The sequence below is a fragment of the Diprion similis genome, chromosome 3 (genome assembly GCF_021155765.1).
Source record: "Diprion similis isolate iyDipSimi1 chromosome 3, iyDipSimi1.1, whole genome shotgun sequence".
Lineage (NCBI taxonomy): Eukaryota > Metazoa > Arthropoda > Insecta > Hymenoptera > Diprionidae > Diprion > Diprion similis.
In genome coordinates, this window is record NC_060107.1 from 2,428,163 (window position 1) to 2,445,539 (window position 17,377).

Here is a 17,377-nt window from a genome sequence, read left to right on the forward strand (position 1 = left end):
TATTGCCCAACAATAATCGTCTCTCGGACATTCGTACGAGAGACTTTGTATCTCACTGTATCAAAAACTGCCGGCAATCAGCCAGTCCCCAGCCGGCCTCAGAATGTATTTCAAATTGAACTTCAGACTTCGACAGGGTTCGATGGGTTCTTCAAATTATCGACTGATTAACAACTTATTGTTAACTCCCAAGACGTCATAGCGGCGTCGAGAATATCGCAAAATGGCGTCATAAAGTATTCACTGTTTTTGGGTGTCTCAAGTGAATATTCACTTTTGAGAGCTTATGTTTTAAGTATTTTTTATGTCAAGGAATCTGATTATCACCGTAAAAATTTATTTTTCCGTGTATTCGTACACCTTTGAGCCCTCGAAGTTGCCAAATATTTTATCATTTTCTCAATGGCGTCATAAAGCAAACTAGAATTATTTTTTCGGGATCCATTTTTCTTTCGACAAATACTGAATAACACTATTTTCGAATCCAAATACGCATTTTCAAGAATTATCAAGTCAATGTGATTTATTTATTATACAGTATAAATATAGCTTATATTAGAACAAATAACTCGGTAATTCTTGAAATTGTGTATTTGGACTCAAAAATATTACTATTCAATGTTTTTCAAAAGAAAAATTGATTAGATAGTTTGATAGATACATAGATAAAAAAAAAAAAAAAAATTTCTTCATCTCAAAAGTACTTTAATGCTTCACAGGCTTCCAAAAGTAAATATTCACCTGAAACACCAGAAACATAGAATTATTTTATGATGCCTAGCCAGTTAAGTGGTTAATTGGACCTTTTCTATATACTAATGCATAAAGCGTAGAAGCAGCTATTGACCCTTCATATTGTCATTATATTATTATTATATTTTTTGGATAATCCGTCTCGATCGATTTCATTGAGGAAAATAGTACCGCCCATGCAAATATGATTCGTATGATCTATTATAGAGTTTATGACCTGACACAGTAACAGATGTACATACATACACACTTAGTTTGTGAACTTCGGCGGCGCGCGAATCTCAGCGTCGATATTCAAATTCTTCAACGGATCTTGGCGTGATCGGCACGTTTTGTAAGCTTCTTTTTCACGTAAGTTAAGTATTAAGAACCGGTCAAACAAGGGGCCTACTATAGGCCTACACACGTGTGTGCAGAGTTGAGAGAGGCGGGTTGTAGGTCGGCGAATATTTCGTGGAATCTTACTATACGTTACGATGGAATTCTCGCGGTTTATTTTATTACTCTTTTCTTCGACCTTTCTTTTTTCCGCACGACCGCTCTCCGATCGTCTCGTCTCTCTTTCACCTCAAAGATAAGTATTATGCGGAGGGTGGAGGAGGGGGAGGAGCGAGGAGATGCCCAGCGTAGTAGTGGGTTCGTAGTAAAACCCGTACGTCGAATCGCAACACGACTCTAGCTGTTACGATCTCCGATCTCCTCGGTCTCTACTCTACTCCTCTTTCACAAACTGCGTTCCGCCGTTTTTTATATCTCATTTTCATTTACCCTCACGAGGATGAAAGGATTTGAATAATTCCATCGCTAATTTATACAATTATAATAATATACCTATATCACGCTGCAGGCTATAAGACAAAAGTAACGTAGCAGCGCGGCTTCAGAGATACTGAAGAAAAAAATAAATAAATAAATGAATAAATAAAAACAAAACCGTTACTACTAAATTTTTACTATCGAATTCCAATATTGTATACAGACCTATGAATCAATGCCCGTACGCTTATGTCTGTATTATAAATACACAAGGAACAGCGAGCACAATCGTTACGCACAGTTATGTGTTTATTTTTTTTCAACCTCTTACGCCTGCACCGCACACCGTGCCTTTTTATTGCTCTTTCTCCAACAGCGAGAGTAAAAAAATAAATATGTGCGTATACATACACATACATATAAACCGGAGACTCGTGCGATTTCGCGTTTATTTAACCGGTTTGCAGTAGATGATTAAAATCGCGGTTACGATCCCCGCGGTGACAAAGTGGAGTGCAACTAAGTCGAGAGGCAGATCGTTCTTCCTGGCAGCAACCGGCGCCGTCTTCCTGAAAAGTCGTAACGTCACGGTCTTTGATTCCCTTGAAATTCCTCGAAGGTCGACGCACGTCGTCAACCTTGTATCCTGCATCTCGTGTAGGTACATCATAGACCTTGTATAGGTATACATGTATCCACCATCTCTATGGATCACGGGTGAATATACAGCAAACTCACGGTGTTACAAAACGCAGCTCCTCACTGTTCAGGGACTGCGGACGAACCTGGTACAGGATCGAACACGCCGAGTATTCTCCAGATTCAACACCGCCGTCCATCGTTCCTGGCCAAAATTGCGCGTACTCGCTGCACGCCCAGTAAACCCTGTTTCATTTCAAATCGTCAGCACAAATCAAGCTCATTTAGGTGGCGAGAGACCGGAAAAACCGGGAATAGTCGAGGAATTATGATGGGCCATAAGGAAAAACATAATTTTTTTTTTTTTTTTTACAAATCGTTTTCAAACTTCAGCTAATATGCTTCGTAAAATCATTTGAACTAGCTTTTGGAAATGGTGATATTTGTTGTCTTATAGATCCAAATTTATGTACTTAAGGAGCACAACTTCTGGGACTTGTTGTCATGAAAACTGTCCAACATTACTTATCAGTTTCGTGGGAAAACGTCAGGGAATTTTATTTGAGCAAAAAAAAAGAGCTTCTCTGCAGTTTCGCATTGCTGAAATCATCCAACGCACCTTTCATGCGGTCTCAGCATTGGGTTTAGGTGATTATTAACGTGGCAAGGTCTCATCACGCTCATAGGTTGACCGCCTCGGTTCATCCCCAAGGCTTCTTCTTCCTCGGACCATTTAGACTCCGCGTAGTGCTTGAACATCGTCGAGTATGGAAGGGCCGATCCATTCGCACCCCGAACCGTCCTCGTCCAGCAGTTTCGCAGCGCCTCGAGAGGATGGGAGGTCATCTGTTGGTGGATAAAATTAAGGGTATATTGAACTATTTTTCTTTATTTTCTTCCCCGCGATGAACGCTGGTTAGTTTTATTTTAGATACAAAATACAAATGATATACTCCTGAACCCGGTATGGATCTAGGATTTCCGATCGAGCGGTCGAGATCTTGCTCCCGTGTAATTACGCCGAGAGCGATATTTCTTTTGCTTTCCTTCGCGTTTTTGTTACGCCCCCTTCCTATACTTATCTATGTATATCGATGGATTCTTTATTTTTAATTATTTTTTTCTCGACTGTTTCACTTTGGTTTTCATCAATAAAACGTAAAAAGTGTTAAAGCGGTCGACGTTCGTCGTCTCGTCTTCCTTCGTCGTCGTCGTCGTCGTTCTCGTCTAGCCCATCCTAACCGGTTGGTATAGTCTACTGCACGAGCAAAAAATCGACCAGAAGTGAAAAGAAACGAATCGAGTATCACGTCTCCGGCAATCGCCTCTGACTTCTATCCGCGGTACATAAACCGTGCATGGATATAATATCCACCTCGCATATTATAAATGCGGATACCGCTGAACGCTTCGATGAACATATGAATGACGGTCGGATCACACGCGCCTTCGAAAAGCGGTCGACGAGATTTCGCCGTCGTCACATTTTTATCGCACACCTTATTTTCGTCGTTACTTCTTTTCAAAAAGCCCGCCAAAAAGGCTGGCGATAAATCGGGCGGGCAAGTCGCTTCGTAGACGATTCGAAGCTCGCTCGGATTCTCTATCGAGCCCAGAATATCCCCGCTGTAGTTGCTCCGCAACCACCAGGCCTCGTCGTATTTTGCAACGAAGAAAGTCGCCCTTCCAGGCTCGTGAGATGTTTGATTTTTTAACACTTCTTCGTTCGCTGGAAGAATCCTTATTTTCAAACTGTCTGGTGGCGGCACAGCAACGATCACGTACTCGCATCTTAACGGAGAGGACAGAATATCTACCTCATTCATTTATTCGTTCATTCATTCATTTGCTACTTCGAACAAGCAAAGCCGTGATTATATAGATTTTAGATATAATATCGATGCTAAGTCTGTGTCACAACTTGTATTGTTCGCCGTTGAGAATCGACACGTAGGCAGAAACGTCGTTGAATTCTACCAGCTCGACGAGGCTGTTGGTTTGAATTTTGGTCCCCTCGTCGTGAACCGCCTTCCGCCAGAGTTCCTTGAGTATTTCTCCGGCTCCACCCTTGGGAAGCATTCGGAAATCAGAATTTAAAGTACAATCCTCGTTTTCTTAAGTTGGTAATTAACCCTCTGTGACACAGCGTCTCGTATCGAGACACTTTTTTTCAGATCTAATCTCATTTTTTAAATCAGTGACCTCGAGATTTCTCAAATATATACCCAGTTTCAAGGATTTTGAGTGCAAGGAAAAATTTATGCTTCAAAGGATTAATATACCGAGATAAATTTCCTCTGGTTGCTTCCAAGGGCGAATTTCATCCTCCGTTTTAACCCGCCTGCGCCAATCGCCATCGCGATGAACCAGAGAGTTGAAACGGAGGCGGCTTCTAGTCCTGCGAGTGAACGGTTTCTTTATTTGTACAAGGAAAAGTTGGATTCGGTATTGTATCTTCGACCGGAAACTGCGGTCTACTACCGATCCGGAAAATTTTCATCACCCCACTCGACTGTGTTATACTATACAATGATCATAGAAAATGCGCATTGAACCGCGATAACTTAGACTAGCTTACCGCAGATAGAGAAAACGATTGCTTTCATGAGTTCTCGGGCTTCGGAGCCAGTTATACAGTCGTCGATTAAAGCGTCGAAGCTCATTCTGGCCAATTTTTTCGCCTCGGGATAATCCGCGCACATCTTAAGCTTGGAGGACTGGAAGGTCTGGTCCAGCTGAAAACGCATCTTCGTGTAGTATAATGTATGACACGATTAGTAACCCGATTCTCGTAGAATTTATGAGATAAAACGAAGCCCTAATTTCGCCCTTCTTCAGCTAATTATACCCTTTTGACGAAGTCGTCGATTTCGTCGACCATCTTTTCTCGTCGAACGACGATTGGGCCACTTCGAGAGTAGTAAATCCTGTCTTCGTTTTTGCTTGGTTTTCTGTACTCCGACGTCAGTCCCAGTTCCCTTATCAACCTGTTTATGTGCCTCTGTCTGTTGTCGATAAAAAACCCCTTCGTTACACCTGACACGGCAAGTCTTCCCCCGATTTTATCTGCGCAGTGTTGTACGAGATTATCACTGGGCAGAATACTATACTTGATTCTTATGTTTACCGACATTTAATATACATATCACTATCCTTATCACCGATTTCATACCGAACTCCACGTAGTTGAAGTTTTGTGTCTGATTTTTTTTTTCGGCGATCAATATTCCGTCGAACACAATACGGCTGTCTGTGAAATCGGTTCGCATGGATCTTAAAACTTACCGCTACCTTCGAGCACCAGAACGGTAATACCGCAATTTTTTTCGGCTATTTTATGGGCAGCCGAAAGCCCGGCAATACCGGACCCAACAATGATCACGTTGTAATCAAAATCGTCTGGTTTTGGGTAGGCAGGATCGTTCAGATAGTAGGAAGTCGTCTTGTTTGCCATTGCTCAGCTGCACTCAACAATCACTACGTTTATCTGTAACTTCTTCAATGCGAATTAATTCCAGATAAATTATCCTAGGGATCTAATCATGGCTACAATCGATGTGATTAGCGTGTCAATATTATCAGGGGCCAGGAATCAGAAAGGCGGGACTACTTGCTACCGAATTATTTGAACCATAGGCGGAACCCTTTCCGAACACAGAAGTCGAGTCCTTTGTGGGACCACATACCACTCCTTAATCCTTCGTAAGATAGTCTATACCGTTAATTTCCCGATATACCCCGATAGCAGTAATTCTTCCCAAGGGAGAGTTTTGTTCCCCATGCGTAATCGCAATCACCGCCACAGCATTGGAACATACAATGAAATCACCCAATGGCGTACCGATATCTAAAATGTGAAAAATTTGCAAACATACGGAAAACGAAATGTGCTGCCTTTAACTATTTCATGGTTATATAGGCACTTCCATCCTTGGCCCATGATAAAGTCGAATGATATTTGTTCGTAAAGGTGTTCTTGTAATAAATCAAAAGATTATTTTTATCACGAGATGCTTTGAAGCCGTACTTCGTACCTAACCAATGAGAATTATTGCAATGTATCTGTTTTTCTTGAATAAAATCATGAATAAAATAGTAATTCGAAATAACCGTTCACAGTTCCACTATAATCGCATAATGTTTAAGAAAATAAAACGTAATCATACTGCGATACTGAACGAAGATCTAGGAATCTGAAATTTCAACGACGCGGGCAATTATTCCGAACACGCCGATCGAAGCCTACGCCAATGGCGCGGATGCGACGAAGTAGTTGAAATTCACGCGCGGCCGTGAGGCGGCGACTCTAGGTAACTCCATAACCCATGAGTCAAGGCTTGCGTGATTCCCCCCCTTTGCCCGTCCTCTTCCCTCTACCCGATCGCTGTTCCGATGAACTCAACCGGCGTGAAGTAAGCTCGCCACAGCAGTCCGCGCGCCCCTGTCGGGTTAGACTCTAAGCACGGGTGAAAAGTTAGTTTCATCTTTCTCTAGCTCGCAGGCTGCCTCATGTTGGGTGGTGAAATAAAGAAGACAAGACGATACGCTGTGTGAGCCTCACGCAGCGTAGAGCCGTAGTTTGCAGCCAGCAGCAGCAGCAGCAGCGGCAGTCCGCGTTACGACTTGGACGAGTTGTAACTTGCACGACTCGAGTAAAAAAGAGTGAAAAAAAAACACACACACAACAAGTTAAAGAGCAACGAGAGAAAATAGATATTCATACCGCGGTGACATCGAATCGAATGGACATCGTGCTGGCTGGCTGGTCGGCTGAATTAGTAACAACGGGTGGATAAAATTGCGTGAAAATATAACTGATACGTAGTGTGTGAAAATATGCCTCGAAACAGTACTATTACAACCGATTAAAGTGCGTGCGTTGGCGAGAAAGAGAGAGAGAGAGAGAGAGAGAGAAAGCGAGAGAAAAGAAGGAAATCGAGAAGTGAAGAGAAAAAACACACACGTTCCTGAAAACAAAAAAAAAGTGCCAGGCGCACGAGTATGTGGTAATCGGTTGTTGTGTGTGAAGTGCGTAGGTATTAACATATATTATTATCATTATTTTTATTGTTATTATTATTATTGTCGTTGTGTTGAATTGGTAAAAGAAAAAAGCGGAAAGGAAGAGTTAACCAAGAAAAGGAAAAAAAAAACTAAAAACAAGAAACACAACATTCAATTGTGCGGGGAAAAAATGTTCAATCACGAATACGAGAAGCGACTGTTGAAGCCTAATAATGATATCGCGATAGATGGAACGACGATGATGGGCAACGGTGCGAACTCGGGCTCCGGAACGCCCGTTTATTTCTCACCTACGAAAGCTACGAACAACAGTTTCGACCGTTTTATACCTACCCGGTCGGGCAACAATTGGCAGACAACCTTCTCCATGATATCAGAGGGCGGCAGAGCCGGGCTTGTGGCAAAGAAAACGCGAGAAAGCGGCGAAGCGAGTCGCGACGGTATCGCGTATTCTTGTCTTCTAAAAAACGAACTCCTGGGAGCCAGCATCGAGGACGTTAAGGGCCAGTGCGAGGAACGCAGAGTCCTTTCACCCTTGGCGAGTAAGAATCTTTTCAAGTACACGACACCGACAAAGGATCGAACTCTGCTGGACCAGAGCTCGCCTTACTCGCTGTCTCCGCTTAGCTCCAAGAGCCAAAAACTTCTTCGTTCGCCTCGGAAGGCGACTCGAAAGATCTCTCGGATACCTTTCAAGGTTCTCGACGCCCCTGAACTCCAGGACGACTTTTACCTGAACTTGGTTGACTGGTCTTCTCAAAACGTCCTCAGCGTCGGCCTCGGAAGTTGCGTCTATCTGTGGTCCGCATGCACCAGTCAAGTCACACGGCTCTGCGACCTTTCCAGCGACAACAACAGCGTTACATCCGTAGCCTGGAACGAAAGGGGGAACCTTGTCGCCGTCGGCACTCATCTCGGCTACATTCAGGTCTGGGATGTCGCCGTTAATAAACAGGTCAGTAAGCTACAGGGACACAGCGCGAGGGTCGGAGCGTTGGCTTGGAACGGTGAAGTTCTGTCGTCGGGAAGCAGGGACAGATTGATTCTCCAGAGGGATGTTAGAACGCCGAGTGTCGTCGGGGAACGAAGACTCGGAGCTCATCGTCAGGAGGTCTGCGGATTGAAGTGGTCCCCCGATAATCAGTACCTGGCTTCCGGAGGTAACGACAACCGTTTGTACGTGTGGAATCTTCATTCCCTGTCGCCGGTTCAGACCTACACAGAACATTTAGCCGCCGTCAAGGCGATCGCCTGGTCTCCTCATCATCACGGTCTACTCGCTTCTGGTGGAGGTACGGCGGACAGGTGCATCAGGTTCTGGAACACTTTGACCGGTCAGCCTATGCAGTGCGTCGACACCGGATCTCAGGTCTGCAATTTGGCATGGAGTAAACACAGCTCGGAGCTCGTCAGTACACACGGATATTCTCAAAACCAAATTCTGGTATGGAAGTACCCGAGTCTTACACAAGTCGCTAAGCTCACCGGTCATTCGTACAGAGTTTTGTATCTTGCTATGTCGCCTGATGGCGAGGCTATTGTGACCGGTGCTGGCGATGAGACTTTGCGATTTTGGAATGTTTTTAGTAAGGCGAGAAGCCAAAAGGAGAACAAGTCTGTACTGAATTTATTTACCAGTATTAGGTAAATATTTGTTCGGAGTAATAGGTAGTAGTAAGTAGCTGATAGATATTACTTGTACTTCTGATTTTTTTTTTTTTTTATTTTTTTTTTCCTTTACACCTTTTTTTATCATCCAATGTACATATTCGTATGTTATACAAGAACATTATGTATTTATGTATGTATATGTATAATATGTATATGCAATATACGATAGATTGCAAATTATACATATATATTGTATATACATATATAAATTTATATATATATATATATATCGGTTGTAAATCATGCAAAATTAGTAATCATGATATATACACGTATACAGTATTATGTATATGGGTATGTATTACGTGTGTATATGTATATTTGGGTGCTTAGCGATAGAATGAAGAATTTTCGATTTGGTTTTCATTCGTATTCTTCTTTCTTTCTCATACATTCTTGCTACTTATTAACTCTTCAAATCTGTTTCGTATCTAATCTGATATTCGTGTCTTAATTTTCTTATTTCTTATTGTTCGTTTCGAGAGATCTCAAAATTACATCACATGTCGCCTGAGAAATTGAAATGTACTTCAGAATTTTTCAGAAGCGGGAGTGTAAAATGTTGCCGTTGATATATCGAAAACATTTTTTTCTTATTACACTCTTTCAATTGTTGTAATTCATTGACGATTATATGAAATTCAACTTCAGTAGTATAGTATTCAAATATCCCGTAGCATGTTTTTAAAATTACAATTTGTCTTGCGAAACGAAAATCTCTAGAGTCTCGCAGCTTTTTTTTTTTTTTTTTTTTTTCGAGAACTAGAAATGATGGATTTGAAGAGTTGACGTGAAAAAGTCAGCATGGGCATCTCTAAATTCTATTTTCTAATAACAAAAAAAAAACCCCAAATCTATGAATGTTATACACAAAAGTATGGGTGCGCCAGAGCTGTGTAATCGCAGTGAGTATGGATCCAGGCTTTTTAGATAAATATTACAATACACCACATACTAGAGTAAGTTCATACAGCACACACGCACACACACACACACACACACACATATACATACACATATATATATATATTATATGCAGCCTGCAACACGCCGAGCCTTGTGTGCAATAAGTCATTATTACAGTCGACACCGAATCTGCCCTTTCAAGAAGAGAAATACCAAAGCAAACTGCAGGCGTTCAATAAATTTACGCTTTATATATTGTATATTATATGTGCATCTATTTACTACGCACAAATTGTGTAAATTATCTTCTTTTTTTTTTTTTTATACTGTACCCAACAAGTATGGATATTAGAATCATCGCTGTACCGTAATTGAACAGCTCAATTTTAGAGGAAAATAATTTCGTCGGTACGTGTAACATAAACTAAAGCTTAAAAAATATTGAGATCGGAGAATTTAGTTTTCACTTTTGTTTTCTTCCGAGTAAGAAAAATATTCAGACGACAATCTTGTAGCGGAGTGTCATTTGTAATTTTGTCAGTACAAAGTACTAAATTGTCGATTATTTTTGGACAAACTTTATTACTATCACTATTATTATTATTATTATTATTATATTATAATATTATTATTATTACTACTACCTTATTACCTTATTAGGAAGCACTTACGTCTTTGGGACATATATATTTTTATAGCACGCTGTGATCGGCCGATATGTTTGCGGAAGACATTTCGTATACAGTTTAAGCTCGGGCCATTAATTTAGGATATATAGATACATATATATATATATGAGTATATATAAATATATATATGTACATATATGTACATTTTGTTTCAAGCATATTTCTTTTTTTTTGTATTTTTCAAAGTCATTTCGCTCACGTTTATTTTGACGTCGTACAGCCGGGAAATGAAGAATTAATATTATTTTTTTATTTTATTTACAAATTTTTATTTATGTTTCTTAGAATCTAGCTTACTTTAGGATAAAATTCGTGTAACAATTTTTGGGCGAGGAGCCCCTAATGTGTAGATATTTTTTTTTTTTTTCGATTCTTTATCCCGCTTTTCTTTTCCTTTTTTTTTTTTTTTCCTGTGTCTCTCTCTTTTCAGTTGGTTGTAGTTTCTTAAAAGGGCAGATTATTCATATTATGTGTTTTTAATCTTTCTTGTAACGTATGTGCTGTGTCCGCTCGGGTATTGGCAGGCTGGCCAGTCAGACCCCTTAAAAATTTATACAGACACTAGAAGGCTGTTTTCCTTGCCCCTCCTGTCGAGGGGATTTATATTTCTAAATTATGAATTATATAGTTGCTTAGAAAATGTGTTTTCATTTTTTATCCCTCTTTTTTTTTTTGTTTTCTCAATTTAGATACATCATTTATGCTTATTATGAAAAATAATATATATATATATATATTTTTTTTATAATCATTTTTTTTTTCTTCTTCTTCTTCTTCTTCTTTCCTCATACTTCTCGATAATCTACTATATATCTGAAAAAGGGACACATAAAGAAAAAAAAAATAAAAAAAAAAAACTACGAACGAAAAATGAGAAAAATGAACACTTATATCCTAATATTTTTGCAAAGTCAAGTCATTTGTACAAATTTAAACTGAAACATGAATTTACTAATTTATATAAAGAAAAACTAATATATTATAGTTATCTATTCACTGTCGTGTATAATAAGAAAAAGAAAAAAAAAAAAAACAAACAAACAAACAAACAAACAAAAAAGAAAAGAATTATTCATTTCCTCAGATATTTGAACGAGGTACAATTTTGGATATTATTCAAGTATTGCTAGAAAAAAAATGGCTTGTAACAAGATGCAGGCATTTTGATTGGCACTAATCATTATAGTAGCTTAAAAAAAAAAAAAAAAAAAAAACTTTTCAGAATTAAATTCAGTAATTTAATTATATTCCTTTTCTCTTTCATCTTCTCCTAAATTTAAACTAGAGTCAAATTTTTATTTCTCTCAAGAGTTTTCAGTCATACCTTGCAATTTCGCATTATTGATTTCATTATAAAAACGCAAAGAGCGTGGAAGGGACTAACATTGAAATGATGAAATGAATATTTGGCCATTCGTTTCAAATGTTATGTAAATATACGCTGACCGAAACTGCTTACGAGTAAATTTGCAATTACAAACATTTTTCGCTTCAGACACAAGTATCCACAATCTCGTCTTCGAAGCAATGCCAAATATATTAGTCATTCGAAATTCAATTTATATACGAATTGTTCCTCTCATATTATAGTGAAGATCTGTGGACGAAATTGCAAGCAAGAGAAGATAATAAATAAATATCCATTAGCGATTTATATTATGCAGATTCTATGCAATACATATAAGAACCAATAAACAAGAATTTGAATTAGACGGTATTTTATATTGATTTCACTCAGTATGGCAATTCGAGAATTAGCCACGATTATTATTTGCACTGAGTAAGAAAAAAAAAAAAAAAAAAAAAATTCCGTTCAATATTTCTATCGTTTGAATAAATTGCAATTAAAAACGATGCTATTGCATATTTAGGATATAAAGATACTGTTAACAATGACTAATTTACTTTGGCTAATGCATCAAGTCATTGAATAGAACCCATTAATTGACTAAATGTTAATCTCAATTAATGATCATTAAGGATAATTGTCTCGCAATTCACAACTCTTTTTTATTGTAATATAGTTACTATATATACGAGCATGTGTCGTCCATTTTCCCACGTGTGATTATAAATTCTTTATTTAAATACATTTATCGAATATTTAGATACATATATATTATTACACATGCGTACAACAACATATGTATGTATGTATGGATAAATTTATTAGCGAATAAACAATAAATGCTTTGAATGTAGTGTGACTTATTTTTAGATAGGATAAAAAGAATTTAAAAAATATATACATATATATATATATTTATATATATACTAGAGTGGTCTAAAAAAAAAAAAGTTTTTTGCCTATCATCTCAAAAGCTTCTCTAAGGTATAAAGAAAAATTCCCTCCAAAGCGCAGCTTGATATCTCAATTCTCCATTAAGCTCAACGAATTTCTATTTTTCAATTTAAATAACACGTAAAAAAAGTTTTTTTTTCATGTTTTTATCCAGTAAAACTACGAAAAAAATTTTTTTTTTTTTTTTTTTTTTCTCGAATTTCGTATTAATGATTCTTGTAGGAAATTTAATTTTCTACAAAAAAAAAAAAAAGCACTGATATAGTTTCGTCGTAATTTTAACGGGTACAAAGTTAAAGAGCTTTGAATACTCGCTACTGATTAAATTTTAAGGAGTTTAGTTATACAGCAACGTTTTGAAATAATTGATAATTTACTTAATTTTTATGGGTTTGAAATGATTTTTAACTTTTTGAAAACTTTTTTAATGACTGCATGTATTTATTAAAAAATTGATCAAACTCTAGACTATTTTAATGATATAATAACTTATACCTTAGAGAAGCTTTTGAGATGATAGGATTTGAAGAAAAAAAAAAAGAAAAAATGTTTTTTTTTTTACCACTCTAATATAGGTATACACATCTTATAGGTATGAAAATGAAAAATTTCATCTCGTTTCAATTTTTTACCTCAATATGTATATTGTTTTTGAATTTTATATCACACCCTGGTCTGTAGGCAATGCGGTGGGAAGAAAAGCGTCGAAACTAAAATGAAAATCTCATTTATTGTTTGCACTTTCTAATACGTACTATACAGATGTATATTATATCAACTGCATTGATCTCACTCTCCGATTTCATATTTTAGAAGCTTTTCATTTCAGTGCATTCAACCCGACTTAATGCAATATGTGTGTGTGATATATAATTTGTTAAATCCAGATTAAATCAGGATTTAATTTCAACTACAAATACAGATAGAGATAAAATTAAAATCAGATGTTAAAAATTAGTTAGGATAAGACACGCATGAGTAAATAAAAAATAATAATAATAATAATAATTAAATAAAATAATATAAAAATCAACCGCATATTTTATACTTTTTAAATATTGTATTGTAACCAGATATAATACCATTATCCATAAAAGATAATTAAGGGTACGGAAAATTTTAACAATAAATTTGCAGATTATTCGATGCATTATAGTTTTATTTTTTTTTTTATACCTCGATTGCTGTTCACCGTTTCATTTTGTCGAAACTTTTTCACCGAAATAATATTGACTTATATAATAATACACGCGGTTGTTGATAATAGATTTATTAAAAAATAGATACACGTTTTGTTTTCATGGAATTATAATTGTATGCAATACTTGCAGTACTGCTTATAAGAACAGGAGAAATTATGTATTCGAAATAATATTCATGTATGTTCATTTATCAAACATATTGTACAAAATCCTTTAGAACAATTATAATTATATGGAAACGGATTTTTCAACAATACAAGAATAATTCTATTTATTATACAACTTTTACTTCTTCGGTCACCAGGCGAAATTAACTCTCATGATCAAATTGTACAAAATTCTTTCATAGATACGTATATTATATGTATCCGATATTTAAATATTTTATACGCTGTTGACAACGGGAGGTAAAAAAAAAAAAAAGAAAAAAAAAAGTGACTCAGGAGCAATGTATGTCGCTGCAAAGGTATGCAAGTTAGCGATTATACATTTGTAGTTTAATAGAGTAACGACAGTGTTACTCCGCTGACAATCATGTCGTAATATCTGGAGGAATAGTTAATCGTCTGGCATTGATTTCTTCTTCTTCTTTTTCTTCTTTTCACTCGATGGACCCTCAACCTGTTCTATGGCAGCAGGCTCGACCTGTTCTGCGACTTCTTCCTCCGTTACATCCATCTTTGCCTTTGATTTTTTCTGTTTCTTCTTCTTTGCAGATTCTGTAACTGTGAATGAATAGTCATGTTATATGAAAAAGATTTTTCAATGATACGACAATTTTCCAACTCAGCTACAAAGTTAATTTGCATTTAACTTGAAAAAAGAGTAATTCTACCTTCAACTTCTTGCTCCGGTTCTTCCACTTCTACAGCAGCCATTTCTTCTTCTTCTTCCGTTTCCTGCTTGACTTTTTTCTTCTGTTTCTTTGAGCTACCAGGAGTCCCAACAGCTGTTTGTTCTCCAACGCTATCCCTGACTTTCTTTTTCTTCTGTGGCACTACGGGAGTGCCTTCTGCAGCTGTTTCGATCTCTTCTATCAATGGCTTTTTATCTTCAATCTGTGAATGCCTTCTCTTGCTACTCGGTATAGTCGAGTCTGCAGCAGCAGGGTACTGCTTCACCTCTGAAGATGAGTGATACTTTTCAAACTTGGCTTTAGCTTTTCCAGTCCCACTGATCCTGCGCAAGTTTCCTTCTTCCAGTATTCTCAACCTTGCCTCCAGTTTTGCTCTGTGTTCGGTTCCCAGGTCAAAGCTGCCATCCTCACCTAAAGCGTCTACCCTTGTGGCCAGCGACGCCTTAGCTGCGAGCATTCTCGACATTTTTCCCTTGTTTTTCGTCGACGATTGACCGACCAGCTGAGCGTGATAAATCAGTCCATACTTGGGGGTGTCTCGTTTGGTTTTCAGAGCCCTAAAAAGTGCCTTTTCTGCACCAAGAATTTGCACCGTGGATGCGGGATGTTTCGCAAGATTGATCAGCGATCCGGCATGGGAAATTAGCCGAGCACCGACCAGCTCGCCAACAAGAACCGTTAGGTTCGGAGCCATGGCCATCATCCTGGTCTTGAGGTAGTCATAAAGCTGTGTCCTGTAGCTGGATATCTCTATAACTTGATCACAGAGGTGTTGAATGTTGAGAATATCGTCGTCCGATATTTCGGTCCCCATCGATATTTCTGCCGCTTCTTTGACCTTTTCTTCGACATCTTCAGGTAGCGTGTCCGACAAATCTGAGTTTGCCGTATTTTCTCTGGTGCCGATAATCTTCACGGTCTTTACGAACGCAACGTTGTCAGTCACGAGTTTTCCTAGTTCAGGAAAATGCCAGCCGTACCATTCCCGGCATCGCATTACATAGTTGTTCAATTCCTTGTCTAAATCGTCGAGTAAACAAACCGCTTGAACGATCATTGTGTCGATTTTATCAGGTGAGAATTTCAGCTTGTATCTTGAGAGGCTGTGAGCTAGACCAAGCGCCATTGCGGTCATTTCTTTCTTCGGTAGACCGGTCAACAGCGAATCCATCTGGCTTCTTATACACCTCATCAATTCCTGAACGGCAGTGTTGCTGATGCAGGAAAGGCTCAGCTTATCCTTTATGGCATTTCCTAACTTTGCGTCTGCCACTGCCAATTGCTCCTGAACCTCGGCGCAATACTTCTTCAACATCTTTTTCAACGACTTGCTTACTTTTCCTTCGACCGCTGCCGTTGTTGCTGCCAAAGCTTCGGTCGTATCCGCAAACTTTTCAAAATGCTTGAGCTTGACGCTGAGGAGGAAAATGAAAAGCAGACATCGTATTTACAATCAGAACATTAAGAATTATCGTAGATTAATAAGTTTCCATGTTTACAGTGATACTTACATTCTGCTCGCTGCTTCTGGGGTCTCAAAGTCATGATAGAGGTTTTCTGTTTCTGATAGTTTTTTTTCGTCGAGTAGCTACAGAAAAGGAAAGAAAAAAAGAAAATTACGAACTCGAAGGTGGAAACAATTCCGGTGAGTACATAAATTTTATTTCAACATTTTCACTCCATTAGCCACGTGCGTCCCTGTGGCCGGACTTGAGTTTTGGTTATGTTCCGGTAAAATGCAGCTCCTATAATAGCTTACCTTAAAGATAGCGTACCCCGCCGGGGTTTCGAATAAAACCAGCATCCTTGTGCGGTTTTCACGCTCTCCTGACGGTTTTCAATTGAAAATATTATTGCCAAAAATTACAACCACGCGACCGTCGGCATAAAATAAGCCGCGGAATAGAAAGGAGGCAGCCCGGGCTGCGGTATCAATCGCGTATCCGGTTTTCGTCTTCTTTAACCTTAGAGCATGTAATACTGGAGGGAGCCACCCATCCCATCGACGTTGATTGATTGATTGATTGATTGGTTTAATTAGGCTTTGGAAAACCTTGAGACCACAGTGAAATACATATTTATAATAACATCTTAGATCTAAATATTATGATTTATTCATCAGACACCCAGCATTCGATGATAAAAATAAATAGCCGCTATCGAGAAGGCAAGAAGAGAGAGAGAGAGAAAGAGAGAGAGTATTAGAACTGCTTCGTTCCTCCCACTCTGCCTTTGATTGGCTGAGAGGAAATGTATCAGCCAATCAGGTGAAGAGGGAGAGAGACAGATTATAAGCGATATATAAATCCTTTTCTTCTGTACTCGCGAAGGTTCCGTCAGTAGTATAGATACGCTCCAAGTCCAAAATCCAGGTGATCCTTCTACCTAACTACTTATGATCTAATTATACTGATTACCAAATTTTATTAGCTACTCGGTAATCTACCTACGATTGGTAAAAAGAATGTGCAACTAAAAGTCGACTTAAAAATATCCACACTAGTTCGATAGAAATCTGAAAGAGAGCGTCACCGCCGTTAACCGTTCGAGTCACGTGACCGTTCGTTCGACTCGAGTG

At 38.3% G+C, this 17,377-nt stretch overlaps 3 protein-coding genes and 1 long non-coding RNA gene across 4 annotated transcripts; 2 read left to right on the forward strand and 2 right to left on the reverse strand.

Moving 5' to 3' along the window:
• Positions 1 to 1,828: 1,828 nt before the first annotated feature.
• Positions 1,829 to 5,659, reverse strand: LOC124404785 (amine oxidase [flavin-containing] A-like). Its single transcript, XM_046879177.1, has 9 exons — positions 5,434 to 5,659; positions 4,997 to 5,214; positions 4,727 to 4,883; positions 4,431 to 4,546; positions 4,070 to 4,215; positions 3,652 to 3,939; positions 2,768 to 2,992; positions 2,248 to 2,394; positions 1,829 to 2,078 (listed from the first exon to the last, which is right to left on the reverse strand). Exons 1-9 carry the CDS (start codon positions 5,600 to 5,602, stop codon positions 1,958 to 1,960), a joined length of 1,587 nt encoding a protein of 528 aa, XP_046735133.1. The 5' UTR covers positions 5,603 to 5,659; the 3' UTR covers positions 1,829 to 1,957.
• On the forward strand, positions 2,587 to 11,123 carry LOC124404789. The gene is made up of 3 exons (XR_006929028.1): positions 2,587 to 2,596; positions 5,583 to 5,585; positions 9,605 to 11,123. It is a non-coding gene; the product is annotated as an uncharacterized LOC124404789 (long non-coding RNA).
• On the forward strand, positions 6,557 to 8,898 carry LOC124404786 (fizzy-related protein homolog). Its single transcript, XM_046879178.1, has one exon. The coding sequence runs from the start codon at positions 7,343 to 7,345 to the stop codon at positions 8,819 to 8,821; it is 1,479 nt and encodes a 492-aa protein (XP_046735134.1). The 5' UTR covers positions 6,557 to 7,342; the 3' UTR covers positions 8,822 to 8,898.
• Positions 11,124 to 14,291: 3,168 nt separating the features above from the next.
• LOC124404784 (nucleolar protein 58) lies at positions 14,292 to 16,733 on the reverse strand. Its single transcript, XM_046879176.1, has 4 exons — positions 16,559 to 16,733; positions 16,311 to 16,387; positions 14,779 to 16,214; positions 14,292 to 14,668 (listed from the first exon to the last, which is right to left on the reverse strand). Exons 1-4 carry the CDS (start codon positions 16,601 to 16,603, stop codon positions 14,502 to 14,504), a joined length of 1,725 nt encoding a protein of 574 aa, XP_046735132.1. The 5' UTR covers positions 16,604 to 16,733; the 3' UTR covers positions 14,292 to 14,501.
• Between the last annotated feature and the right edge of the window lie 644 nt (positions 16,734 to 17,377).

Bases quoted from the DNA above. Each gene is read 5' to 3' on its own strand.
- LOC124404785 (XM_046879177.1), bottom strand. From the start codon at position 5,602: ATGGCAAACAAGACGACTTCCTACTATCTGAACGATCCTGCCTACCCA. The intron at 4,547-4,726 runs GTAAGCTAGTCT...GTTCACTCGCAG, and splicing joins AATCGTTTTCTCTATCTGCG to GACTAGAAGCCGCCTCCGTT. The intron at 2,395-2,767 runs GTGCGTTGGATG...GAAATGAAACAG, and splicing joins ATGCTGAGACCGCATGAAAG to GGTTTACTGGGCGTGCAGCG.
- LOC124404786 (XM_046879178.1), top strand. From the start codon at position 7,343: ATGTTCAATCACGAATACGAGAAGCGACTGTTGAAGCCTAATAATGAT.
- LOC124404784 (XM_046879176.1), bottom strand. From the start codon at position 16,603: ATGCTGGTTTTATTCGAAACCCCGGCGGGGTACGCTATCTTTAAG. The intron at 16,215-16,310 runs GTAAGTATCACT...TTTCCTCCTCAG, and splicing joins CCAGAAGCAGCGAGCAGAAT to CGTCAAGCTCAAGCATTTTG. The intron at 14,669-14,778 runs GTAGAATTACTC...ATTCATTCACAG, and splicing joins ACCGGAGCAAGAAGTTGAAG to TTACAGAATCTGCAAAGAAG.